Source organism: Hoplias malabaricus, chromosome 13 (genome assembly GCF_029633855.1).
Source record: "Hoplias malabaricus isolate fHopMal1 chromosome 13, fHopMal1.hap1, whole genome shotgun sequence".
NCBI classification, from domain to species: domain Eukaryota; kingdom Metazoa; phylum Chordata; class Actinopteri; order Characiformes; family Erythrinidae; genus Hoplias; species Hoplias malabaricus.
The window spans coordinates 10,196,793-10,224,090 of record NC_089812.1 but is presented as its reverse complement, the minus strand read 5'-3'; the positions used below and the strand labels follow the sequence as shown (position 1 = coordinate 10,224,090).

The 27,298-nt window shown below is 40.7% G+C and overlaps 1 protein-coding gene across 1 annotated transcript in view; it reads left to right on the top strand.

Annotated features, from left to right (window-relative positions):
- Positions 1–27,298, top strand: part of LOC136664565 (diacylglycerol kinase theta) — a 54,258-nt gene that overhangs the window by 19,686 nt on the left and 7,274 nt on the right. Inside the window, exons 2-19 of the mRNA XM_066641816.1 lie at positions 611–690; positions 10,578–10,677; positions 12,834–12,919; positions 13,735–13,860; positions 15,020–15,176; positions 16,449–16,523; positions 16,905–17,005; positions 17,732–17,946; positions 20,888–20,978; positions 21,508–21,562; positions 22,229–22,290; positions 22,406–22,556; positions 22,872–22,910; positions 23,669–23,784; positions 24,713–24,864; positions 24,956–25,104; positions 25,411–25,589; positions 26,199–26,299. Of these exons, the coding sequence (XP_066497913.1) occupies positions 611–690; positions 10,578–10,677; positions 12,834–12,919; positions 13,735–13,860; positions 15,020–15,176; positions 16,449–16,523; positions 16,905–17,005; positions 17,732–17,946; positions 20,888–20,978; positions 21,508–21,562; positions 22,229–22,290; positions 22,406–22,556; positions 22,872–22,910; positions 23,669–23,784; positions 24,713–24,864; positions 24,956–25,104; positions 25,411–25,589; positions 26,199–26,299 (2,035 nt within the window). The remainder of the gene's footprint in view (positions 1–610; positions 691–10,577; positions 10,678–12,833; positions 12,920–13,734; positions 13,861–15,019; positions 15,177–16,448; positions 16,524–16,904; positions 17,006–17,731; positions 17,947–20,887; positions 20,979–21,507; positions 21,563–22,228; positions 22,291–22,405; positions 22,557–22,871; positions 22,911–23,668; positions 23,785–24,712; positions 24,865–24,955; positions 25,105–25,410; positions 25,590–26,198; positions 26,300–27,298) is intronic.

Sequence of the window (27,298 nt, the reverse complement as noted above, 5' to 3'; positions counted from 1 at the left end):
CTAATGAAACCGTTTCCCCAGGAGTGGATGTTATCCTGCAGTGATGAGGGACAACCCAGGAAACATTTAGCCGTTGATTCAACGTTGAAATAACGTAATGACTACCGTCTAATCAACGTTCTCTTAAGGTTGAAAATGAAAGTTGAAAAGACGTCCAAACACAGACATTGAAAAGACGACTATTAGACGTATTTTGGACGTCCATTGACGTTATTAATTGGTCCCGAAATCAATTACTTGTATAAAACGCGTTTTGGACGTCCACTGACGTTATCGATTGGTCACCACTTAACTAACGTATTAAGATGGATTTTGGACGTCCATTGACGTTTAAAATATGTCCTTGACGGACAGACTACTTTTAGACCCATTTTGAACGTCCAGGGACGTTCCTTGTTTACAGTAGAGTGTAAAAAAAAACGTAGCCCACAGCTTAATTCACACTGCAGCTCTGGTCAGGAAGTGCATCACCTAGTTGCTAATTTATGTCCAGCTTTTGAGAGTGTTAATGGACGTCTTCTTGTTTTCACACTGATGTGTCTGCCACTGTTTATCGTGACACTGTTAATCGTTGAAAAATCTAACACTCACTCTCTCTTTCCCTCCACAGTGTGTAACTTCATGTCTCATGAGAAGTGTTTGAAGCATGTGAGGACGGTGTGTTCCTGTATGGCTCCTACACTAGTGCGGGTGAGTGTGCGTGGGTGAATCAGCTCTGCTCCTCTGCGCTCTTTATATCACTCACCGACGTGAACATGCCAAAGCAGCCGCACGCTTTTTCCCACGCAGTTCAGGTGACACCACTTTCACAAGCACACACTTAGAATCATTTAGCTTCGATTGCTCAGATCCTCGAAAGCCTTTGTGTTTTACCAGCGAAGAAGAACTGAGTGTTTTCATCTTGTTTCATAAACAAGGAATTATGAGGTTGTAGAAAAACACAGCCTGAGCATTTGATGTGTGCAGTCATCAGGACTGTTTTTTTTTTCAGGGTGCAGATCAGGCCTAATCCTCAGATGTGATTACATTTCAGTGGAGGATCCCAGTTCAGAGAGTAGTTCGATTTAAGGCTGGTCTAAATCCATGTCAGTGAAAGCAGCAAAAGGGGTTTTGCAATATTGTACATTGAGAGGAAAAATTTGGTCCCAATGTGAATATGCAGCTCTTATTTAACATGTTCTGGTCCATTTATTGCTTTTGGACATCAGTATTATACAGATTTGCTGAAGGTTTGAAGATACCTGCTCACTCAGTAATTCTACAGGACTTTGTCACCCTTTTTTGAAGATAAGAATAGAAGTAGATATAAGAACATTGCTGTGAGGGTTTGGTTGCATTCATCTACTGGTGTTGCATAAGTAGTTCTGGCTTTCAGAAAGTTTGCTCATTCCAAAGGTATTGCAGCTGTGCTTTACTTTATATCCCTCTTGTCCATATTTGGCATTGTGTCCCACAATATTTATTGGGGAAGTTAACTATAGTTGGTTGGTTTGTTTATCAAAATGAATACAATGATAAAAATAATAAGTGTTAAATTATTAATGGGTGGCACAGTGGCGCAGCATGTAGTATCGCAGTCACACAGCTTCAGGGGCCTAGAGGTTGTGGGTTCGATTCCCGCCCCGGGTGACTGTCTGTGAGGAGTGTGGTGTGTTCCCCCCGTGTCTTTCCTCCCACAGTCCAAAAACACATGTTGGTAGGTGGATTGGCGACTCCAAAGTGTCTGTAGGTGTGAGTGTGTGAGTGAATGTGTGTGTGTGTGTGTCTGTGTTGCCCTGTGAAGGACTGGCGCCCCCTCCAGGGTGTATTCCCGCCTTGCGCCCAATGATTCCAGGTAGGCTCTGGACCCACCGCGACACTGAAGTGGATAAGAGTTACAGATAATGAATGAATGAATGAAAAAATTATTAATAGACACGACAATCAAAACAAAAACAAATACTGACTGAAAAGGTGTAAGCTAAACATTAGCTTATTGTCTACTCTTTTTCGTAGCTAAACAGACTTGGGCTCTTACTTAAAGCTTTGTGTCCTATCGGGGTTATACTGTGTATAAAGTTTGTCTATAGTTGAACATCTGTGTCCACAGTAGATCCATCTTAAATTAGTGGACGTTGACTCTTTAGAAACGTTTTTACAAGCTTTTGAACATAGTTAATAAATAAAGGGTGGAGCTAGTTTTTTTTTGTATGTTTTGGACTAACTCACTGGAATGCTTACAGATCGTATTGTATCAAAATTATAATATAACTATAATGTATACTGTAGAAAATGCCAACACACAGTCATTAGCCTTTTTATAGATGTCAGCTCTTCTAAAAATGATTAACAAAGGAACAACACACACAATCACCCCTTTAATGACTATCCAGTCATCCCGGGAGCTTCAGGCTCTCCTATCTTCCCTAATTATGGCCCAGACCTGCAGAGAGTGCAGCTGCAAACTGAGAAACTGGAGCTCACGCTCAACATCGTAAGTTTTATTGCACTTTATATTTGCTTACACCTGTGCTGACACTCGAGAAACCCTTGTATTAGTGAGTGCCTTAACAAGTGTGGCTTGGTATTCAAAGCAGTGCTCTGGAGGCCTTCATTTCTCTGTGCTTTTGTGTCTCTGTAAGAGCTTGTATGTGATACCTTTTGTACTTAATGAATTTTTCAGTTAGGAACATTGGAGTTGAACCTGTGGAAGCAGAAAGGCTCTTATGGGTGTGCAAAACAACGGCTATAATATAACCTCACGATACATTTCACAAAGGCCATTTATTGGCATTGAATTCTAGAGAGTGTGGAAAAATCGGGATGAAACCAATGCTCCAGCTCGGCTTGGTCGATAATGTAAATATTCATGTTTCTCTTCACTTGCGGAACTGTTGAGTTGAATGACATTAGCGTAACTACGTTTTAATGTGAGTCACAAATGTAAGTTAAAGGTTGTCATGGGCTGCATCTCAAACCACACACTACTCTACTTTGCATACTACACTAATGAATGCCCTTTTAACAGTGGGGCACTGCTTTCTTACATACTATTTAGCGTGGTAGTATGCTGGTTTGATATAGCCATTGGTGTTGTGATGGATAATGGACGTATGCGCACAGCACCTATTAAAGAACGAGTGCACTTCTTTCAACGATGAAGGATTTGCAATAGTGCCAGCAAAGTCATATTACTCGCCCCGCTTCTGTGAATGTTTAAGGTTTCTGCCCACTGCTCTAGTTTGTGGTTTTAAACTGTAGCTGGACTCGTTTTTGGCTTTTGCGTTTATGAACAGGCAGAAAGCCTTGGTCAGCACAGCGTTATCACAAGCATGGTAAACATGTTAGGTGTTAGCCACAGGGACGGGGGTGTGACTAAAAGACAGAACACCATGTCGCGTAGACTTCCTCCACCGTCTGTGGACTAGAGTTTAGACTAGATTCGAATGCAAATATCAACGTATAGAATGATATTTTTTAAATATTTTTACTGGACATGAATACTGATTGGTTTGACATTCATTAGTAACACACAGCTTTTATGGTCACGCAGGAAAGGAAAGTAATGGAATGGAGTGGTCTAGAAGGGCTCCACATCAGCATAAGTTCCTTTATATTCAGTGTCTAGCTCTGGTTAGAGGAATGTAAACTAACGATACTGACGCTGGGGGATCTGGAGTGATGGAGAAACGTTCAGTGAGTGGGATGTGTTGTTCCAAGTGTTGACCAGAGGAGCCTAAAACCCATCAGCATTGTCTTTGCATGAAATGTTGAGATCATTTAATGATACTTAATTCATAGGTCAATACCTGAACAGTGAGATGTGAAGTGTAGTTGTTTGTGAGCTGGGGAAATGCTTTCCTTTCCTACAATGGCCAGGACTTACATCCTGTTCATGTTTAGATGTGGTTTACCTCTGCGATGTGGTTTATCGTTCATACTGCAGCTGGAAACTTAAAAATAATTGTTAGAAGGTAAAAGCATTACTTTTCAGTGCGATGCAGGAGCAGGTTTGTCTTAGCTTTTGTTTGTGGTGTTGAGGAACTGGGGTCATTACAGAAGTGAAAGTTCAGTTTATTGCTTTGGAGAACTTTTATGTGGAATAAAATAAAAAAAGGGGAAAACCTTGTGTAGCCTTGAGGCTTTTATAGCTCTGACCATTTGTTTGTGCTGTTGATGCTCTGTTTTTGAAGCTGCACGGTTTTCCGCAGAGCATGGTTTACCTTTAGAGTTAGGCATAATGCGGCCCAGTGGAGGAAACGAGGTCACTTCCTGTAGGATGCCCTGCAGTCTACTGTAGGAAGTCCCAGGGGAGGCCGGAGCCAGCCAGGAAGTGTCCCCTCCACGAGCAGTACACATTCAGCTGTATAAAAGAGCTCAAGGACGCTGGGGCGTTGTATATTTATAAATGTGTGTGTGTGTGTGTGTGGCCAGTGTACCACTACAAGGGAGGAACAAGTTTTGAAGTCCTGGTCATCAGAGATCAAATCGCCATGGCAACTGTACGGACAAAGTCCCCCTTTTTGACAGCCCTCGCAGTAAAGATTTTCAACGGTTCCTGCTTTCACAGCGACAAGGCTCTCTGTGTGCCTTCCTGTTAGCGGGGAGTTTTAAATGTGTTAACAAAGGTCGGTCGAGCTTCCGTATGCAGAGGGCTAAGTGCAGACAGTGTCTAGATACGGTACTTTGCATATGTCTGAGAACATTAATGTGTTGACAAAACTAGAGTTTTTAAAAAATTACTACTTGGTTTGTGAAAAACCTGAAATTCAACCAAATTCTAAAGCCTCATTAGGATTGGATTAGTTTTCAGGGGTGTGTGTGTCTGTGTGTAATGAAAATGTTACATGCCACTTCTGTGATAAAACTCTCATATCCAGACGGCATTGATAAACTAGAAGGCGAGCGAGTTTCTGGTTCCTGAATTATATCACATTATCACATGATCATGACAGAAAAGAGAAAAAGTTTATGAAAATTTACATATCTGAATATAAAGTACCACTATATACCTAACTCTGCAGATTTCGTATTGTTTCATTGCTCTGAATATATTTACTGAGAGTATATATGGAAAAACAGGCTCAGAGGCTAAATACGGTGCGCAGCAGTGCCCAAACTCATATTTTATCAATTGGGAGGCAAGTTCTGCCTGTTAAAATTTTACATTCGAACAGGATTAAAAAGATCAGATGACCACTGAGTAATTTTCTCAGAGAATATCAGGGGGAAAACACAGATGTAGCGCACACACGGTGGCGCAGCAGGTAGTGTCGCAGTCACACAGCTCCAGGGGTTCGATTCCTGCTCCGGGTGACTGTCTGTGAGGAGTTTGTGTGTTCTCCCCGTGTCTGCGTGGGTTTCCTCCGGGTGCTCCGGTTTCCTCCCACAGTCCAAAAACACATGTTGGTAGGTGGATTGGCGACTCAAAAGTGTCCGTAGGTGTGAGTATGTGTTGCCCTGTGAAGGACTGGCGCCCCCTCCAGGGTGTATTCCCGCCTTGCGCCCAATGATTCCAGGTAGGCTCTGGACCCACCGCGACCCTGAACTGGATAAGGGTTACAGATAATGAATGAAAACACAGATGTGATCGATTCGTACAGATATTAATTTACAGAGGACCCCCTCATGTAAAATAAAGTATTACTCCAGGACCCCATGGACATTAAATACGGTCTAAACAGGGCTTAAGACTGATCTTTGTAGATGTTAAAAATATATCTGGAATTCATTGATAAATTGAAAGCAGGTCTCCTGAAAAGAATGAAAGCTGTAAAAAAAGAGTCAAATGCAAAGCTGTAAGTGAATAAATGAAGGGTGGAGTCTGAATTTTTACATTGGCATAGTTAGAGTAAATTTAATCAAAATACAGATGTATGACACTCTTACTGATTCAACATTGTTGTTGCAGAGATTGTTCTGAAGAAAAGCATGTGTAACACTTTGAGAAAAAATCATTTGAGATGGGTGTAATTTGTAAAAAAGTCAAGGCACGTCAGACTTCACCCGAGTGTCCGAGAACCCCCTTCAAGTTATCACTTTAAGAAAGTCTATAATTTCTCTCTGTATCTCTGTCATCTACCTGACATCAGTGACTCTAATCCTGCTGCTCGCTCGCCTGAGGTCCAATTATCTGGATATGCTTCAGCAAATGTCACAGTCTTTTCTGGGTTGGATATTAACGCTGTGGAAGTCTCCCTCAGTGCAGGGCACATGTAAAACCCCCCAGTTACCTCCACACACTGCTCTGTGTGTGCTGTCACAAGCTTTCTAAATTATTCACAGGAATAATTTCAGAAAATGAGTTTGTCTCTTTGCTTTTCACATAAATGTCAGCATTGTGTCACGTGTTGTGCTATGTACGCAAGTCCAACCTTATTTAAGTAACAACTATTAGTGACCATCCTGGGTGACACATTTGGCATTCAAGCCTTAAGCCATTAAAAGGTGATTTTCCTGACCAAACATAGGCCCTAACTTCATTTTATGGAAACTAATTACAGATAAATTCACAGGTATAGTATTTTCCAGAAAACTTACATTTTTAAAAATATTGTCCAAATTTCTCAGCCCTAAAGGCATGATTGTTTTCAGAAATCTTCAACCCTGGAGGAACCCTATAAATAATTAAAATGTATTTAGGTTACTTTCACTTTCCCTATAGACTTTTATAAACATTTATAAAATCCCAAATTCCTTATTCTGAAGAGCTAGTTTATTTTAGAAATGTATTAAAATGACAAATACAGCTTGCCTTGAGTGTGAAAGCAAAGTTACATAGTGAGGTCTTTAGACTCATGGCACAATGAAATGGATATTCTCTAACTCTCAGAGCACTCAGGTGTTTCAAGTGAATAATCGCTGGGCACAAAAGCCAAGTCCTTTGACTAATAAAGGTTAAACATTGGTAGGAAGCCCCAGCTGTGTAATGTCCTAAGGCTTAATCCAGTCCTAAAGAATACAGTGCAAACAAATGTAAGGCTAATGGCACACAACAGCAAGGCAACCTCTATAGAGGTTAAAAAACAGCCCTAAAGGATATGTTTAACTATTGCATCCAACTAAGAGGTTTAACGAATGTTTACACAATGCGACTTAAGAGGATTTTAAAAATGTGCCTTAAAGGGTATGGTAAGCATGCCCTTTCCATTGATAAGTGAGCAATTGAGAGTCTAGGGAAAAAAGCCTTAGAACTAATGAGGAATGAACAGCTCTAAAGGACACACTTAATTAATGCAACCACTAAAGAGGCAAAAAAGCTACACTTAACCGTTGGAACCAGTTGAGAGTCTAATAAATATCACTAAGGGATGCATTTCACCACTGAACCCAATGACTAGGAAAATGAAAACAGCTCTAAAAGATGTATTTAAACAGCGCAGCCAATGGAAAAGCAAAAACAGCCCTACAGGATGCATTTTAAACAATGCAACAAATGGAGAGGGTAAAAACCTGTTCCACGGGGCATGCTTATCCAATGCTACAAACTGAGGCAAAAACAGCCTTAATGCATTTATCCAGTGTGGTCAATGGAATTGATAAAACTTCTCTAAAGTTGAAGGACAGTGTTGTCCAGAAGACTTTGTGACATCCATAAGAGAGAAAGGAAGAAATGAGAAAGTAAATTATAACATTTCCCTGTCTGGTCAGCATCAAAACAAGCTGTTATGTGACCGAATCTCATAAACATGGACATGCACAGAAACCCTCTAAGGCAGGAAGCTGTCTGTTTCATCAGGAACACTGCAGTGTGTAGTTGTTTGCTGAGTGTTTCCACTCAGGCTTAGGTTACACTGCTCCCCAGTCCTGCTGAGACCACAGGGACTAATGCGTTAGCGTGGCCCAAGGGACAGCATCTGAGACCGGCAGAGGAAGAGACCACTGTTAGAACATCACTTTCAACGCTCTCCAAACACAGCTCTCCAATTACCTGAGGCAAATGTGAACTCTTGTATGTGGGGTCAGCTTTGCTGATATAGCTGTTTTATAGGGGCAGATTTTGCCCTCATTGGCTACAGTTCAGAGCTATTACACACATGCGTGAGCACTTACGCCTGTTACAGACCACACACTACAATAAAATGATAAGATAATGCATACTTTTAGGTTAAGATTTTTTGCATCCAATAATTCACACACTGAATACACACACAAACTCCATTTTTAGCTGCATCCCTAATGCGCACTTAATACATATTTTAACCAGTGTTTGAGTATGTAGTATAGTTACAAGTGTCAGTGCACGCTTAGAATCAGTCGACTTTTGAGTTACGTAGTGATGGACACTTGTCTCACAATGGAGGAGCTTCTCATGTCTGACAAAATTTGGCTAATACCCTACTCCCTAGATAGGGCACTTCACAGATTATAAATACTACTACACTCAGACAATGCAGTTAAATGTTAGACACAGGAATGTGAAGCTTATATAGAATATCTGTACAACAGAGATGATATAGATTTGTGTTATTACTGGGAGAGTTAGGTATTGTTACCAGCATTGGTTCAAATGTGAATGATACACAATCCTAGTGCTAAGGTACACTCATTTTAAGGATAAATAATCAGGACCTCTGACCCCTGTTTTTTATTATTATTATAATCACAGTAACATTGAGCCCTGCACAAGCTGCAGAAATGGATGAGAAAGAGGTGTTAGACCTTTTCCACTCTCCAACAAAACAGACCCCTTTTCCACCAGTTTGATGGGATCCAAGGATACATCATCAGCAGGTTTCGAGGGAGCTTGGTTCCAGCACCGTTGTTGCTGAATCCTCACCAGAGTCTGAGCTGTGGATAAATGAATAGAGCCATGTTCTTCCACTGTTTACAGCAGGCTCTGCTACATCTTTGTCAATGATAGAGCTCTAAACTGTCCTGCTAAGCATGTGAACAGTGAGAACAGAGGAGAAACAAATCCAGTGCTTCAGTCATATTGACCACAGCCTCAGAAAACAGTGAGACTCTGCATTTTCCTGTAGGCCATCGAGGAAAATATAACATGCTGCATAAGACCTCGTCCAAAATAACATTTTATTTGAGGTTCTGAGCTCTTCCTGGATCTACCTACTTTTTAAATTCCATGTAGGCCATACAGTTTGGTCAAAGTCTACAGTAAAGAGCTATGTACAGGAATATGGCTTATTAGCCTAAAATAATATACAGGGGGTTCTCGACTTACGACGTTAATTCGTTCCTGCGTCGCATCGTAAACCAATTTTCGGTGCAAGTCGGAACATACGTACATACTGTACGTAAATAACATACTGTAAGCACGTATCCTATCCTAACACCTATCCTCCTCGGTCCCGAGCCGTTCTTCCGCCGCGCAACACCAAACACGGAGTTCACGTTACGATGTTAACGATTAAAAAAATTAGAACGTGAGCATGTCACTATATTAATAAATATTGTTAGATATATTTTGTCAATTGTCTTATACATTTATTTCTTCTGAAAAGTAAAAGATGTATTACATATTTATGAAAATTGCCAGCATCACTGCAGACTCCTGAAGAAAGTGATTTGAATCAGTCCTTTTTTTGTGCATCATTACGAATACACGCCTGATCTTTTCTGAGATCACTTTCCCGGACCAAGATTTAGCTTACTCCAAGACTAACAGAGACATGAGTTTCAGAGTCCCTGTGGACCCTGTTGCATCACGGTTTACTTCGTGTTTCGACCAGCCTTTACGATTCTCTGTATTCAAATCACGCTCCATTGACTCTCCTCTGACTTTTGGCAGCACTTTGAAATAGGCTAGAGTGCAGTGGACTGTCCTCCTTCTGTCTTCACTGCAGAGTTGGCACACACACTCCCCGCTGTCCTCACAACACAGAGTGCCTGTGTGTATTAAAGGGTATCCTGCCAAGAAAGGTTCAGTTAGTTTCTAAAGTTTCTCACCCAAAAAGGCCTTCATCTGGGTGTCTTTGGCCAAAAACAGGCCATAAGTTTCCTTGTTAAGACAGTCGTTGGGAACGTTGTGTGTGATGGAGCCTAATGCTTTGTTCTTAGTTATTTTGAGGAGTTTGTTTGAATATAGGACACCTGCATCTAAGGCCAGGCAATTAATAGAAAATGATTAAAAATAGGTATTCAGAACTTCTAATTTTGCCTATATCTATTCGTTAATATGGCCCCCGCAGTGTGTTCATGTACTCTCCCCTTAAAACCACACTACCATGCACATAGTCATGTGATTGTACCCCACCCCATGGAGGAGAGCCTAAACACAGAGGCCGACTGAGCAACTCTGCGTCTGTGGTTTGGATGTGTTTTTTTTTTTGTTGTGAAAATAACACTCAACACAAAGAAAGCAAATGTAAACATTGATCCCACAAGTTCATCCCACAATTCTGTTTAACACTTGAAGAAAAACAATAACCCAAATACACCAGCTTTATTACTTGAGATTATTTGAAATCTGAGGGCAAAAGATCAAACAAATCTTCGTTAATCGTAATCAAGATAAAATGTTTCATTAATCGTGATATTGATTTGTGTTGACATCGCACAGCACTACCAGCGTCTTCATTTCAATTGAAGGAAATATTATAGTGTTATTTTTTTTTCTTAACTAATATTTGTTTTCATAGGTTCCGGTGGCCCACTGCTTTGGCCCGGCCAGTCAGAAAAAGAGGTTCTGCTGTGTGTGCCGGAAGAACCTTGAAGGAACTGCAGCCCTGCGCTGTGAGGGTGAGCGTGTATTAAATGTTGTGTTTTTGATGCTTCACACCAGTGACATGTTGAGGTTTTTTTAATGCATTTTCTCTAATTCAATACAGTCCATAGGAGTTTCAGGCTGAAGCTCACCTGCTTGTTGCTTATTGCATTGAAAGAATATGCGATTGCAGCCCTCTCATTTAGTACAGCATTTAAAACTAATACCTTTGGCAGAATATTCTGAACAGAGCTGGTAGGAGACCAGTGGATAGAAATGGATGATGAAGCTGAAGGCAATTGATGCTAGAATATGCGTAGTTCCTACTCCCATCACATTTACACACACATTTATGACCACAGTGTACTCTCTCACACACACACACACACACACACACACACAAACACACAGATATGATCATAGTGCACTCATACACACATAGATATGATCACAATGCATTTATACACACACAGATACGGTGCACTTAATACACATGCAGGTAAAGTCACAAAACATTCATAGCCAACACAGATTCTCACACACACGACTACCCCAGGATCAGGAGCTGCATCCGAACATATTCTTGCCACAAGCACAGTTACATTTGTCTTTTAAATGTGTATACAGGCAACATCCTGATCGACGATGCATTTTAATGCCAAGTGAAAACAGGGACTAATAGCTTTGAGCTGTTGTGTGAAAGCAAACCTTGCTAATGGTTCACTCAGCTGCCTGGACTGGGTTCAGATATATGGGGCAAACTTCAGTATCTGCCCTTGTCACTTTTAACCCAAAGGGCAGAATAGGTCGATTTTCTGACTGGGTCTGAAAGAACTTTAGAAAAAAAACTCTGCTCATAAGTGTCTATCAGGGTCTTACTCTACTCTGTTAATCGTGATCTCTCTGTCATCTGTCATTCTCTCTGTCTCTCTCTCTCTCTTTCTCCTTTCTCTCTCTCTCTGTCTCTCTCTCTCCGTGCTGCTCATTTATCTGTTCTTGACTCCCTGCTTGATGTAGAGCTACTGTTGCCATGGTAACGCAGGGTGGCCTTTTGCAGTGGGTTGAATTCTAAGAACTCTGCTGAAAAGGAAACTCTCTTTCTCTCTCTCTCTCTCTCTCTCTCTCTCATTCTCTCTTTCTCTTTTACACTCCCCATTTCTCACCGCCTCGCATTCTCTCTCTCTCTCTCTCTCTCTCTCTCTCTCATTATCTCTTTCTCTTTTACACTCCACATTTCTCACCGCCTTGCTTTCTCTCTCTCTCTCTCTCTCTCTCATTCTCTCTTTCTCTTTTACACTCCCCATTTCTCGCTTTCTCTCTCACACACCCTCTTTCACCTATTCTCTCTCACTCACTGTTCTATCTCTTTCTCTCTCGGTTCAGTGCAAGTTAACAATGCTACATTGGCAGGGAGGTCTCTCTCTCTCTCTCTCCTTCTCTCTCTCTCTCTCTCTCTCTCTCTCTCTCTTTCACTCACTCTTTCTTTCTCTTTTTTTCCCCACTAGTCCTCTGTCTCTGTTGCACACACAAATTGAGTTCCTCGTGATGCAGCTTAGAGCGTTTGCAAGGCATCAGTGCGTGCGCACACACACACACACACACACACTCTCTCTCTCTCTCTCTCTCTCTCTCTCTCTCTCTCTCTCTAAATCCAGCTGGCTTCACCTGAGACTCATTGTGGTTTTCTACTGATGAAGCAGACATGTGTTTGTCAATTTGCAATGGTGATTCCATACGATGTCACAAAAGAAGTCTTTATATTTTATGACAACAAACGAATTAGAAGATGAAGGCAGAAGCCTTAAGTGCCAAATAATCAAAATATACATGCCCATGGTAAGTCGAAAGGCCTGTGAAAACAGAATATATGAAGTGATACACTTCAGTATGAGTGGTGTAATTATTTTGGCAGGGCTGTATCGCCAGGAATCTGTCCTGAACAGCTAGTGTGATTTTGCCATTTGTTCTAAGCCAGTTGAGAAGCTAATATGCTGGAACAACAAAAGCTTTACACATGCATGGTTATTCTGCACTTGTATCTTGTGTGTATCTTATTTCTAACAGAACGTAACATAGAAACATCAACAAATTAGGACGTGAAGGCAGAGTAGTTCCCAAACACAATACACGTATACGTGTGACCACACACCCTGACAAGGTTGTAACTCGAAATGTCTGTGTGTGTATTCAGTGTGTGAGCTGCATGTTCACAGTGACTGCGCCCCGTTCAGCTGCAGCGACTGCCGTCTGTGTCACCAGGATGGAGGACAGGATTATGTGAGTATCAGAAGCATCTCAACCCATACAACTCGTCTGGACGCTGTGTTTCTGTCCAGCACTGCAACTGAGCATTGAAACACCCAGTTAAAGCGCTGTTAAACCCTGAGGCCTCAGAAATGTGTGATTTTTATATTTGTTTGCTGTTATTCTTATGAAATAAGAATGCAGTGCCATGGCTGAGCATTTCTGCTTTGAAATGTCGGTTTTCTCAGAAACATGAAGCCACAGATTTATGGTGGCAGGCTGGGTGGAGCTAGTAATTGCATTCTCATGAATCCACATGTACTGAAATAAGATAAAGCTGTAGAGTTACTTATCAGACACTTTTAAGGCATCTGTGGGTTTTTATGGAGCCAAATTACGTTCATAAAAATTCTTGCCTCACAAGAGCTTGTGTCACAAGTGACAGGCGCATATTTTGTGTTCATGTGAAAAATGTCGTGCGTATATGTGAATGTATGAACAAAAAAACTCGAGTCAGGTTTGTGAATGTGTAATAAACATTAGGTTTGAAGCTGTGGTATTATTAAAAAAGTATTGTGTATGTGTAAATAAAACATTTGCAGTTTTCATCAACACACTTTTCCTACATTTTAGTGCAGCACTCGAGTTAAGAGTTGGTTTCCGATGTTTTATTGTCGTCTTCTGTGTTTGTTTCTTGGAATATTCACTGTAATTCTCACTCTCCTGAATGATGACGTTTCTGTCTGTATTAACTGAAGCCCATAATGTTTAAATCCCCTTCCCTGTGATATGCATGTCTGTATTATTTCTGTCTTAATCTGCTGACTGCTGACCTTTTTACCTGCCAGGAGATGTACCATCACCACTGGCGGGAAGGGAACATGTCATCTGGAGCTCGATGTGAAGTCTGTCGTCGGGTGTGTGGCTCCTCTGATGTTCTGTCGGGGATGAGGTGCGAGTGGTGTGGCATCACGGTAAGCTCTGAGTGGCGTTTTGTTTGTTGTAAGAATGTCTCGATCGAATTGCTTTTATAAGTACTACTGTTATTTTGACTGTTTATAAAAGCCTATAAAATGTTATTTTCGGGTTATTTCAATATTATATTTCTTGGTTCAAATATGCTTGTATCAACTGTCCAAAGAAAAACACGTATCTCCAAAATAACAAGGAAAAACAAAACCTTCCTAACTTTTAGTGGAAGTTAATGTAAAAGGTTTTATTCCAAGTAATTTTGGAGCATTCCTATTGGTCCGTTCATCATGGACCAACAGCTGCTGTGTTGAAATTATATATCATTCATTTATTAATTCTATTCAGTCTAGTTCTGGGTCGCGGTGGGTCCGGAGACTGCCCGGAATCACTGGGGGGAACACACCCTGGAGGAGGTGTCATTTCCTTCGGAAATGATATAGTAAACTAAAAATAGACAAAAAAGGAGATACATATTTTTCTTGGCTCAGCAATGATTTGTTCGTGTCCTTGATGATTTGTTCGTGTTACTATGACTCTGATATGGTGCATTGTTTGTTTGTTTTTATGACAGCGTACTTCCTGCTTCCGCTTTTTTTGCTTGAAATTAGCTTTTTTTACTGAAATATTTAGATGGGGAAACGGATCTAAAGATTTAAAGATGCCTGGGACAGGAAAATGGACGCTGAGGATTCTCTGCCTGCTGTATCTAACTGCAGATCAATCAATTATTCACTGTACACAGTTCTAGACTCGTAATTCAGAATACATGTGTTTGTTATGATGAATATATATACAGCCTCATTACTGCGCTGTATGGTGTCATTTAGCTGTTATCAGCTAATTATTTGACACAAAGCATTGTAAATAATTGATTAATATATTTACACAGTGTTAGTCTTTTTCCTCCAGCTGCATTACATAACCCTGTAACTCCATGTAACACATTGTTATTCATTAATGAGTTTCTTTGCAGTCCTGATTTTTTCATTTTTTGTCATTTGTGACACAGGAGATTTAGACACATTGTCCACCTCATTTTTATTCCTCTTCTGACCAAATCCAAAAAAAAAACTTTTGACCGTTTTTGCCTGACATGACATCTCAGTGCATCAGTGGTCATTTTAGAGATCTGTGACCCTTGTTGTCTGTTTGTGTTTGCAGGCGCATGCATCCTGTTACATAATCATTCCTCCAGACTGCACTCTGGGCCGTCTGCGCGGCATGATCCTCCATCCCAGCTGTGTGCGTGTCTGCTCTCGCAACTTCAGCAAGATGCACTGCTATCGCATCTCAGAGACATCGCAGCAGTGCGAGCTGGGTAATCCTCCCGCCAAGACACCATTGATCTACAGAGCTCACATCACACCCAGAGTGAATAAGCCTTTGAGTCATGAGTTTTCGGGCACTTCGTCGTCAGTGAGAGGTCATGCGAGGCCTTTCCGGTGCTTTGGGCAAAAAAGTTTAGCTTGATTGTATGCAAACATTTCTAAGTGATGATGACATATTTAGACTTCATGAAGGAATATTACAATGTTATCCAGAATGGCAACATGGCTGTGGTTCTTTTGTAGGATACAGGCTGAATACTGAATCACTGAGCATCTCTAATCTGATAATATTCAGTTAAACAGCAGGGCCTTGTGTGTTTATTTGTATAAGGATTTAAACCCCCCCCAAATCCCAAGGTTACAGCTGATGCTGTAGATTCCCCCTTTAAAACTCCCTCTTGTGGGGTATTGCTTATTGAACAATTAAAAAAAATACACCTGTAAAGAGGAGTGATACAAGCAGTGTTCCCTGTGTTTTTATATTTATATCTGTATTATTCCGTCATGGATTATTCGATCATATTATTTAGTTAGAACTAGTAAATATATATAATATAATATGGTAATGTGGTACTTTCAAAGGAAGTCAATGTAAAATAAGTAATTTTTGGAGCATTTCTATTGGGCCATTCCTCATGAATATTTCACACAATGTGTTTAAAGAATGTAGTAAACTGTAAATATCCACAAAATACGTGATTTTCTTTGGACAGTGACAAATATATAAATTTTACTAAAAGCCATCTCCTCTTGAATGTTAAACACTAGCTGAGATCCTTCTGATATGGTGAATATGTTGAGTTGAGTGTGTAGATGTCAGATACTAGATTATTTTTCCACTGACAAATGACACTGCCCACGTTTTAAATGTTTTTAATGTACCGTCAATTTCTCTCAGAGCTGCTCTTAACCTAGTTATAGGTATAAACACAATAATGATAGTGAGGATTATACTAATTAATATTTATTGCAAATAAAGTTCCTTACAGTGTTTTAAAAATGCATCGATGAGTCAGTAACACGACCTGGTTCATGTCTGCAATATTTTGATGTACGTAAATTTTATTTATAGGATTACACTCATAACGTTCATGTATTTTGAGCATCTAAACACATTTCTGGGGCCAAGTGAAGTGTGATAGATGTCTTTATTTATTTTGTAGCCTACTGCAATATCAGTAATACAAAGGCAACTATCACAATTGCAGTTAACAATGGTTTCACTGAAGAGGTGTATCTAACAAATATTTTCTAATCTCTAGATAATCTCGATGAGCCCGATGTCCAAAGCCCAGTCGTGACAAAGGAGAACCAGTCCTCAGGATCATCAGATTCTGGTAAGAGCATGTGGTGTGTGTGCTAAGAGGACATTTAGAAACACATCTCCATTCATGATGTTAGTCTGTTTACAGCCTTAGCCTTGTGCTTTTGAGGACGCCAACGTTACATTTTTCCCAAATCTAAAGCAACCAGCAGGTTTTAGAGGTGTGGATATGTTAGGAACAGTCATAAAGTTTATAAACAAATAAACTGACATAATTTCCAATAAAAGCTGCTCAAATGCACAGAAGGAAGGCACAGATATGGCTGTAGATATCTGTTCCATCAGCTTCAGTAATGCATTTAGTGTAATTTGATCTTTCCTCTTCCTTCTACAACTGAAGTGTGCTAGAGTAGAGAATTCACCAGAAAACCCTGACAGTGTCTTCCTCCTGCAGGAAAGCAGACGCTCAAGGTGTTTGACGGAGATGATGCTTTGAAACGTAACCAGTTCCGGTTGGTCTCCATTCCTAGAATCACCAAAAACGAGGAAGTGGTGGTGAGAGTTATCGCATTCTTTGTTTTCTTTCCCAGACAGGTGTTAAAGTGTTGAATTACAGTAGCAAAGCCTTCATCACTATGTCTGTAAATGACTTGCAGAAATGTAACAGAATCGTAGATGGGAACTAAAAATATAATGCACATGACGTTAAAAATGTAACGCCCACTAGAAGAAAAAGCCATGCTAATATAAAAATGAAAGACTAGAGTGGATTCTAGTAATACATCCAAACCACAAACCACATTAAACATGAAAGTGAATGTTGTAAACAAATTCTATCAACTTGTAATTTGCATAGCACCTTCTTTAAGATTGTTAACTTTAACGTAAATGCAAAACATGGCTGTCGCTAAACTTAGGGTAGATTTTTTTATTTGGGTTTAACTTTGTTTGCCAAAATGATGTTAATAGACAATTTCTACACTAAAATGTGATAAATAGATGCCATATTTAATACAGACAGTAGAGGCTGTGTTAACGTATTTCCCTTATTAAAAAATGTAATAAATAAAGCATACATTGACCAGTTGTCTCTAAAGGTCTCTAAAGGTTTGCCTACCATTGTATCCTCTACCACTAGAGATGTGCTCTGTTAAATAAAATGAAGTTAATTATGTGTTAGGAGAAAGTAAGTCAAAGTGCAAACTTTTTTTGCCCTCTGGCCATTTCTAGTCTGGTGTCTTTCATTCAACCTTCCTAAAGTTGTATTTCCCGTTTGCACAGGAGGCAGCTCTGAGGGCGTTCTTCATCCCAGACGAGTCGCAGGATTACGAGTTCCAGATCCACACCCAGCCAGGCCTGCTCACCGATGACATCATCAACCGGAACGGCACACCTGACAACAAGGCGGTGTTCAAAGACACATCCCCAGAGGCGTGGCTTCTCCGAGCCAAGCCCAAGGAGGCGGAGCTTTTGAAGGTCTACACTGGCTGGCTCAAGTGAGTTTTCCTGGACATGGACATATTCCTTTACATTCCTTTACGCTTTTTAAGGTAACACTCAGCTGAGGCTGAACGTTTCTAAGAAGCCCCAAGAGTTCTTGGGATTATCATTTCAAATAAAAATAGAATATAATAGAAATCCATAGAGAAATTGTGAACACGTCAGAAGAAGACGTATAGAAACAGTTAACATTATAGAATTTTAAAATTAAAATTTTAAATAAAATGTTTGTGTTTATTCTCAAATCATAAAAGTACACAGCTCAACTGTTGCTGATCAAAATAGTATAATTTTACAATGAAGTAGTAGATCTTCATTTGAATGAAAAAGTTTCCCACCTGTCTGTTAAGGACTTGTTGGATTTTTATAGCGATGCACAGTTAACCACAGGAAAGAACAGGGTAAGGGCTTTGGCTTATAGCTCTTATTAATTTTACACCAACAAGGGTAAAAACAATATACACAATATGCAGGAACAGGGGAGGTTTAGGAATGACTTGTGAAGGTCTACATGTATTATAAAGTTCTAAATATATAATATTAACATTATAAAACAGTGCAGTGGTCGAAATTGGTTGAAATTAAGGGCTGAAGAATCTACAGAGATAAAAAAAAAAAGATGGTCAGTCAGATGTGCTCAATGGGTCATTGGAATATCATATAATAATTATGTGGGGGTTTTTTTTATTATTATATTAGAAAATATTACTAAAGTTAATTTAACATTTAAAGGCTAAGCACCACTTAATGGACCTCCATGAATATTTCACATTATTGTAGTTACTGACAGATATAAGTATGAATTAAAATGAAAATAGCAGCTTAATTTGCTTTAAAACTGACAATTTTATTAAATTGACGTTAATAAATTAATTAATAACAATTAATTGATAATATTTTATTAATTGACAATAGCCTAGCAATAAGCTAAACTCAAATGTAGAGGTACCGTTATTCTTGTAAATGTGATCGAAGTCGAACTCGAATTCATCCGACACTATAAACCTCCGTAATGCAGCTACGTAGCCGAGTATAATCTGAGCCACCCAGTTTAGCGAGTCAAGCTAACGTTAACTAACACCAACTAAAACAGGCGAAGTGAGTGTCCTTACCCTGTTTACCTCCATGTTACAGAGGCTCTTGAACACCTTTCGTTGGTGTCCTTACATGCCCATATTGTTGGAAAAGCGCCAGTGAAATGAGCTACAGATAACGGAGTGAGCGGATGGTCCTTTCCAAAGTGTCCGTTTAAAGTTGACAAATTTAGTCCATTTTCTGGATATTTTGGGATCTTTGGGCCATTTGTTCACAGATGTCCCACTGTACATTGAATGATTGCAGCCAAAAACAACACACCTTTTCGTCATTCTGCATTAAATTAAGTGCAACTTCTAGAGTTGTTGTCCACCGTCTACGTCACAGGCAAGACGCCTATTAGAGTTTCCGAACACCGTTGGGGGGGGGGAACAACGGTCTTTTAAACCTTATTCCTTGAATTAGTAAGAAATAACATGTTTTCTGACTATCAATAAACACAAGTTAGGAACTCAAATTCCACTGTATTTATTTGTTTGACACTTTCATAGAGCTGGTGCTTAACCTTTAAAAATTTGCTAAATGTTAAATAGCACTCAAGTGTATATGCAAATATTATTAATAGTTTACAGAAAATTACAGGGGAGTTTAAGAAGCGGTGGAACTAAAACGGGGGAGGAGTGTAGTGGACATTCAGAATTTTTTATGTTATTTTCCTTTGGGAACTGCATACGCCTGCTCTGGACGAATCCAAACAAAACAGTGACAGCAGTTTATACCGTGCTCCTGGTTATAGAGGAGTATATACAGTTGCAATAGAGCACCCTTTTAGCCTTTCTGATGTGCAACAGTGTTGTGAATGTGGTTGCTATGGCGACATAAGGGCACACACTAGTGACACAAACAGTTTCAGCTGTGTAATTGGGTGTAGTGGAGTGCAGGAGCCTTTTGTTGTTGTCTGTTAATATGGAGTGCTGGAGGATGTGCAGGAAGGCTTGATGCATTACAGATTACAGTGGCGGCTCCTTGCCTCTGTGCTCGCTCTGGGACGTCTTTATATTTGATGAGGAAAAAGAGCACCTCCACCAGCTCAAGCCTTCATTTGGGTGGAATCCATGACGTCAGCGCATAAACACTCATTTTGAGTTTATTTTAAAGTGTGGCTTGCGTATGTTCATCCCTCCACAGAGTATCGTAAAAGGGCTCTTATGCAAGAAGTGATGTATACCTCCTGCTTGGCTAAATACAGAAGGAGCGACGACGTCAGGCTTACACCAGCCGTCCGTTAATGACACAGTCAAACAGTAATGCTCTTACGTAACGCCCCTATAAAGCAGAAAAGTAGAGCAGGGCCTTTATTGCAGCTATTCATATTAGTCTGACAACTACAGCACACATTAGCTGCAGGTCTGCACAACTAATATGAGTGTATGTGGATGTAAAGTGGAATTTATGAGCCCTTGAGTCATTTAATTGGGAAATACTGCTCTGTATTGGTTTAGCACTTTACTCCTGGCTCCTGGTCCTAGTCATAAATACTGCACAGTGCTCCAGAGACACGTGAAGTTACTTACCTGAGCAGAGCATTGAGTTGACTGCAAAGGTTTGGGCTTATTAACTCACAACCTGTCGATGTGTCTGGGTGAATGTAGGTATAATTCTCCTACAGAGACTATAGTCCTGCACTTTTACACATGGATTGTTTATTTCCTGAATTCATCATGTTGAGATAATGTGCCCTGCACAAATATTCATCACAGTATTCATATATTAAACTACAATAAAACTCTAACTCCTGAGACTGGGGGTGCTGCTTTTTTTGATGTGGTGATTTTAACTTACTCTTGAAATGTGTGTGTGTGTGTGTGTGTGTGTGTGCTTGTGCTGGATGTGTGTTCTCAGGGCTGGTGTTACCTACATATCAGTTACTGTTGGGAAGAGCAGCACTGTGGACTCAATCATTAAGGAAGCGCTCGCTCAGCTCGGCAAACAGGTAAATCCACAATTTATAATACGTACGATACCGAATGACACAATAGGGATGCTGATTGATGCTGAAATGAAGGCCATTTTTTCATGTCCTTAACTCCGTTTGAACCATCCATAAACTCAAACCCAGCGGTTTCTGAACTGAATTTGTATTTCGTTAGGAATAAAATGCGCAGTTGTAGGAAAAATCAATGAGCAACTGACTAACAAAAGACGCAGCTGTTGTCGGAAGACTCAGTGTGATCTGCATATAAATGCAATTCATATTCACACCAACATACCTTCAGCACACAGCAGGCAACATTCTGTGGTTTTGTCACTGGCTGAGAAGTTATGACACTTAACATAAACCTATATATAGATGTGGTTAATGTTTTGCGCACACTCTTTAGAGCCTCGTTTTTTTGTGCCAAAATGAGGTGATATACACAGTCTTTTAATATTTATTTCCATAAAATTCCACTTAAATGTAATGTTTTACATACTCCTTTAGGGGTACCTTTTTTTACTTTTTAAACTTTCTCTGTCTTTAGGATCACAACCCTGCAGAATTTAACCTTGTGGAGGTGTTCATGAGCAGTAAACAGGGTCAGTATCTGGTTTGGTTACTCTTCCTACTGTTAATGATTCATCATTTTGTCCTGATCATATCCAAATGAATATCGTAATATAGAGTTATGTGCAAGGGCTTTGGCCATCTGGAAATGACCTTAAAATAACACTGCCTTCTATTTATCTGACAGCAAATCTTGACAGTACGTATTGATTTACAGAAATGGTACCACACCAGTATTGGAATATATACAAACGAGATCAATACAGTAAGGGATAGCTTTACGTAGATAAGTGGGTTTGGAAGCCGAGCATTCTCTCACTGTCAGGATACAGCCTCGTGTCTTAATTGTAGACAGCTGGGGATACTGTGTGACACTTTCACAATGAATGGACCAGTAGAAATGTTCCAAACCTTAGCACTCTTAGCACATCATTGATATAGACATTAAAGTCACTGTGGTGTTGAGATTAATCAGTTTACAACATCCTACCACCAAATATCCGTCTGGCCACAGAATGACTTCTGATGACTAACACAGATGGAAAATGAGAAGTTATAATCTTTACGATACACCTAAAAGGCTTACGAACAATGTATGTGTGTCTAAAGTCGCTGATAAGTTTCCGTCGGAAAGACGTCTGTTAATATGTAAGCAAACTAAACTGAAACCGTGCCTGTTGTTTTTGGTGTTCCTACAGTTCAGAGACAGGTCCTGGCTGGTCAGGAGCTGCTGCAGGACAAGCTGAGGGAGATCAGGAAGGTGTGTGAGGTGCATTCAAACAGAAAGGTCAATGGGCAAGAAATCGGTTGTGAAAATGGTTGTGTTTGGTTTTAAAAGTGCTTTTTCTCAGTTCCTGGTTGTGTGTGTGTTTCAGAGTTCTCTGAGACAGATGAATCAGACGCGGTTCTACATTGTGGAGAACAGAAATCGAGTGGTGCAGGTCGACCTGCTCCTGGGAGGCCTTCCGTTGCAGCTCAGCACTGAGGAGTACACACAGCTGCTCCAGCAACATCTGGATTTTAAGAGTGAGTTACCGCAATAATGGTGCAGATCAAAACTTGAGAATTGTAATGGACACTGTCACAATATAAAGGTACAGTACAGATACCACTGCTATTAAAGGGGCAGTGTAAATGGACTTAATTCCAGGAACATTGCATTGTGGTCTCCAGATGGAGATACATCCTTCAGGGTGCTATCACAGTGACAGCAACAGTTACACATTGGATTATACATTGGACAATAATTCTGATCAAAACCCCTGCTGCATTAGGTGTTGTTTCAAAGGCAACGAAAAAGGGAAACCACTATATTTCTCTGCCTTTCTCTCCTCTCTGCAGGTCACTTGGTCACCATCACTCACATTTATCCTGAACAAGGTGAGAAATCCATCACCGTAGCAACATTCCATGGCAACCGTTGGCCCACACCTGAGCTCTGGGGAGAAAAGATGAGAGAGTAAAAAGGAAATAGGGGAAGAGAGGGAGAGAAAGAGAGGCACAGACACAGAAGGCCCTCTGTTCTGTGGCATTGTCTTAGAAGGCACTCATTGTTCCGAAACAGAGTTTTCATTCTGCAAGACTCTATTCAGTGCAATAGATTTTCACTAATGGTGTGTATCAGGATAAACAGACTGCTGTGTACTGTGCCATGGGTGAGGAGTGTCCTACACACACCGGTCTATAAAAGAGTTCCTTGTTACAAACACACACTCACAAAGCCATGAGGAAGCACGAGGGGAGATGGCAGTTTCCGTCCATCGCCTCTGCTGCCCCTACATTGAATTTCCAACATTTTTGTAGCATTTCCCCAGGGTTCTGTGTGAGCTGACTCCAACAATCTGAAGTCAGGGGGCCGTATCACCATGTCCATGGTGTTGATATATGTTGAGCTGTCCAGTAAGGTACTGAATGAAAGAAAACTAGGATTCTTTAATGAGGAAAATAAGAGTGAACAAGTGGAGCTTACTGAAGCTTTTATTATTTTGAGTTGGTAATCGTTGCTATTTTTTTAATTGTTAGGCACAGCATTCTTCTGTCCTTGTATAACCCCACATCCAGCTTCTTCATCAGTGTGAAATAGTGCTGAGTGTTGTGCAGGTGTGACCAGGTGTGTGTCATGTTTTATGCTGCTGCAGGTGCGGTGGCGCTGCAGATTAGCTGTTTCTCTGAAGCAGAGCGGATCTACATGCTGGCCAAGGACACCAGTATTAATGGCAAACAGCTCACGTCCCTCGTCATTCCAGAAATCTTGGTATTCTACTCGTTTTTACTCATTTTACTCATTTATTTATTTTATTATATCATTTATTTTTCTTACTGTGTACCTCTCTCTCTTTCTCTCTCTGTCTCTCACTCTCTCTCTCTCTCTCTCTCTCTCTCTCTCTGTCTCTCTCTCACTCACTCACTATCGCTCTCTCTGTCTCTCTCTCTCACTCTCTCTCTCTCTCTCTCACTCTCTCTGTCTTTCTGTCACTCACTCTGTCTTTCTCTCTGTCACTCTGTCTCTCTCACTCACTCACTCTTTCTGTCTCTCACTCACTCTCTCAAACTCTCTCAATCTCTCTCTCTGTCTCTTTCTCTCTCTCGGTCTCTCTCTCTCTCTCTCTCTCTCTCTCTCTCTCTCTCTCTCTCTCTGTCTCTCTCCCTCTCTGTCTCACTCTCTGTCTCACTCTCTGTCTCTCTCTCTCTGTCTCTCTCTCTCTGTCTCTCTCTCTCTGTCTCTTTCTCTCTCTCGGTCTCTTTCTCTCACTCTCTCTCTCTCTCTCCAACAATATTTGTTGTATTCTCAGTGGTGAAAGCTGTTGCTGCAATTTTTGATTGAGATATATTTACACTGTTGAATCTGTAATATGACTTTATAAGCCTGCATTATTCCGAGCAAGGACTCTGAATCTGATTGGTCAGGATGCTGACTGCACATTGCAGCATTCTGCAAAATGAATACTGTGAAGCGCTATATCCCAGTAAGGGCTATCAAACAGTAAATTGGGCAGCCCTAATTCCTAATGTTTGCAGTCAGTCCATTAAGTGTGACACATCGCATGTGTAATTAACATCAGCTATGCTCTGCTGAGCAGTAATAGAACTCTAGGCTAAAATAAAGGACACCTGGTGGGCAGTTGGAAAAGTACATTCAATTAATTTATGTAGTGAAATAGTCGTTCATTGTGTTCTCACAGAAAAGCAAGTTGTCCAAAGACTCCTGTCCCCTGCTAGTCTTCGTCAATCCTAAAAGCGGAGGACTGAAAGGCAGAGAGATCCTTTATGGCTTTCGGAAACTTCTCAACCCACATCAGGTGTTTGAACTGACCAGTGGAGGGCCACTCCCTGGGTGAGGTCTTGAGTCTGTACTTATAACTGAGAATATACAGTATGTGTGGAGACCCGAAAATGGTTCCTGACGTTCGATATTCGTGTTGTAGGTTGCACACATTTCGAGAGGTGCCCCATTTCCGGATGCTGGTATGTGGAGGCGATGGGACAGTGGGCTGGGTGCTGGGAGTGTTGGAGACCATCAGACATAAACTGTCCTGCCCTGAGCCTGCTATTAGTATTGTTCCTCTGGGCACAGGTAAACACTGACCGTGCCTGCACTATTGAACTCTAAAACAGTACTCTAATATTTGACTTTTACACTATTACAATACACTATTGACTTTCGTGTGGGCTTTTGTTGGGAGGATGTTATTATATTTTCCTTTGCTCAGACTCTAAACTGGAACTAAAAAAGCACTAAATTAAGTTCTAAAAAGTGTACAGCAGCCTTGTTTCTGTCATGGCTTTGCCTTTGTTGTTGTATCTTACTCTGTGTTAAATATCTCACTGGCATATTGCAATAATGCAGCTTCCTTACTTCCCCATGTTGGCGATGGTTCAGGTAATGACCTGGCACGTGTCCTGCGGTGGGGTGCAGGTTACAGTGGGGAAGACCCCTACAATGTCCTGGTGTCTGTGGACGAGGCAGAGGAGGTGGAAATGGACCGCTGGACTATTCTGTTGGACGCTCAGGAGATGACAGAGGATGGCAAGCAGAACGGCTTCCTGGAACCTCCCAAGGTACCACTTACTTTCAGCCCATGCTCCTGAGTCCACGTACACCACAGGATTAGACACGAGTCAGATTGTCTGTATACGCTTAACCAGTTCAGAGTTTACCCGAATCACGGTCCATCGCAGGGCAACACAGTCACACATTCACTCTCACACACACACCTAAGGATACTGAGTATCCAGTATTGAGTAACCAGTTCACCTACCAATGTGTGTGTGTGCGGAGAACACACCACACTCCTCACAAACATGAATCCGGAGGGACTCGAACCCGGACTTAGAGCTGTGTGACAGCGTCACTACCTGTTGTGCCACCCTTCAAATAACCACGAAAATGAACAAGGATTTACGTTATTCAAATGAGCTTTTCTCTAACTTCTTACATTCTCACATTGATGAACCATTAGGTTTCTGAACTCTCCACAAGGGGGCAGTGTAGTTAATATGTATTTGGTTTTGGTTAGAATTTAGATGTAAGAACTACAGCTGCCAGCTAAAATCTCCCACATGAGACATTTTTATTCAAACAATGCCTTACAATTTCTAATAGCAAAGTTGACTGAGATCACCATTTCAGATCCGTTTGTGTTTGAACCTGTGTGTTTTTCTTTGTAGATAGTCCAGATGAATAACTACTTTGGTCTGGGGATTGATGCTGAACTCAGCTTGGACTTCCATCACGCTCGAGAAGAAGAGCCAGGCAAATTTAACAGCAGGTCAGAACCACAGCAGAGATTAGTAAAATGCAATATAGATGTTATACTGCTATGTATAGATTTTATATGTGACATTCCCCCTTTTCATCATTACATTCTATCTATTAAAGGAACACTACAGCTTCTAAATTATTGTAAGATTCCATGGAGCTGTAATGGGGAGAACAGAGCCTCTGTTGTAGCTACGCCAGGTCCTCTTCTGGTTTACTGCACTAAGCAACAACTGAATTACTCTTGCGAGAAATAGGTAATGCTTAATGGCACATGGTTCACAAGTGAATAGGCTTAGCTACAAGAAGAATCTAGCTCTGTATTCCTGGTATGAACATTATATGCCAGAGAGCAGTACAAGAGTTAATACTGGACTGTAAATTGGAGCAGTAAGTATTTGTTGCAGTGCTAGTTGATGAAAGTGTTAGTCAGTATTTAAGAGTTACTGAGCAGTGATCCAGGGTTTGCAGCTGCTAACTTTAGCCGGATTAGCTCACATTTTCTCGTTAGACATCGATTCGTGTAATAAGTGCTTTTCGCCGGTTGCTATGTGATTAAATGATTGAAGTTGCACTTTGTGTCGGTGGAACCCAAGCTTTGTTGAGTCAGTGGAGTCATAATGCGGTTTTGAAAGTTACTGATGAAGGAGGGTGAGTGCTAGCGCCTGCTAACTTTAGCCGGATTAGCTCAGTTTTTAGCACTGGACATCGATTCTAGTAACAAGTGCTTTACTGTCAGTTGCTGTGGTTGTAACAGCTAGTGTACCACCAAAGTTGCACTCTATAGTTATAATAACATGGTCCACTGTGTATTATGAGCCATATATGGGTTTTATCATGTAGTCAACATTATTTTATTTGATTACACACATTCCCCCAGCTCAAAATCAGCCGGAGCCCCAGTGCCATTCGCTACATTTGTAAACATCACTCGATGAGTGAGTGGGTAAAAGTGAGAGAGATGTGTGTTTGTCTGTGACAGAGAGACAGCGAGAGTGTGTGCAAGAGC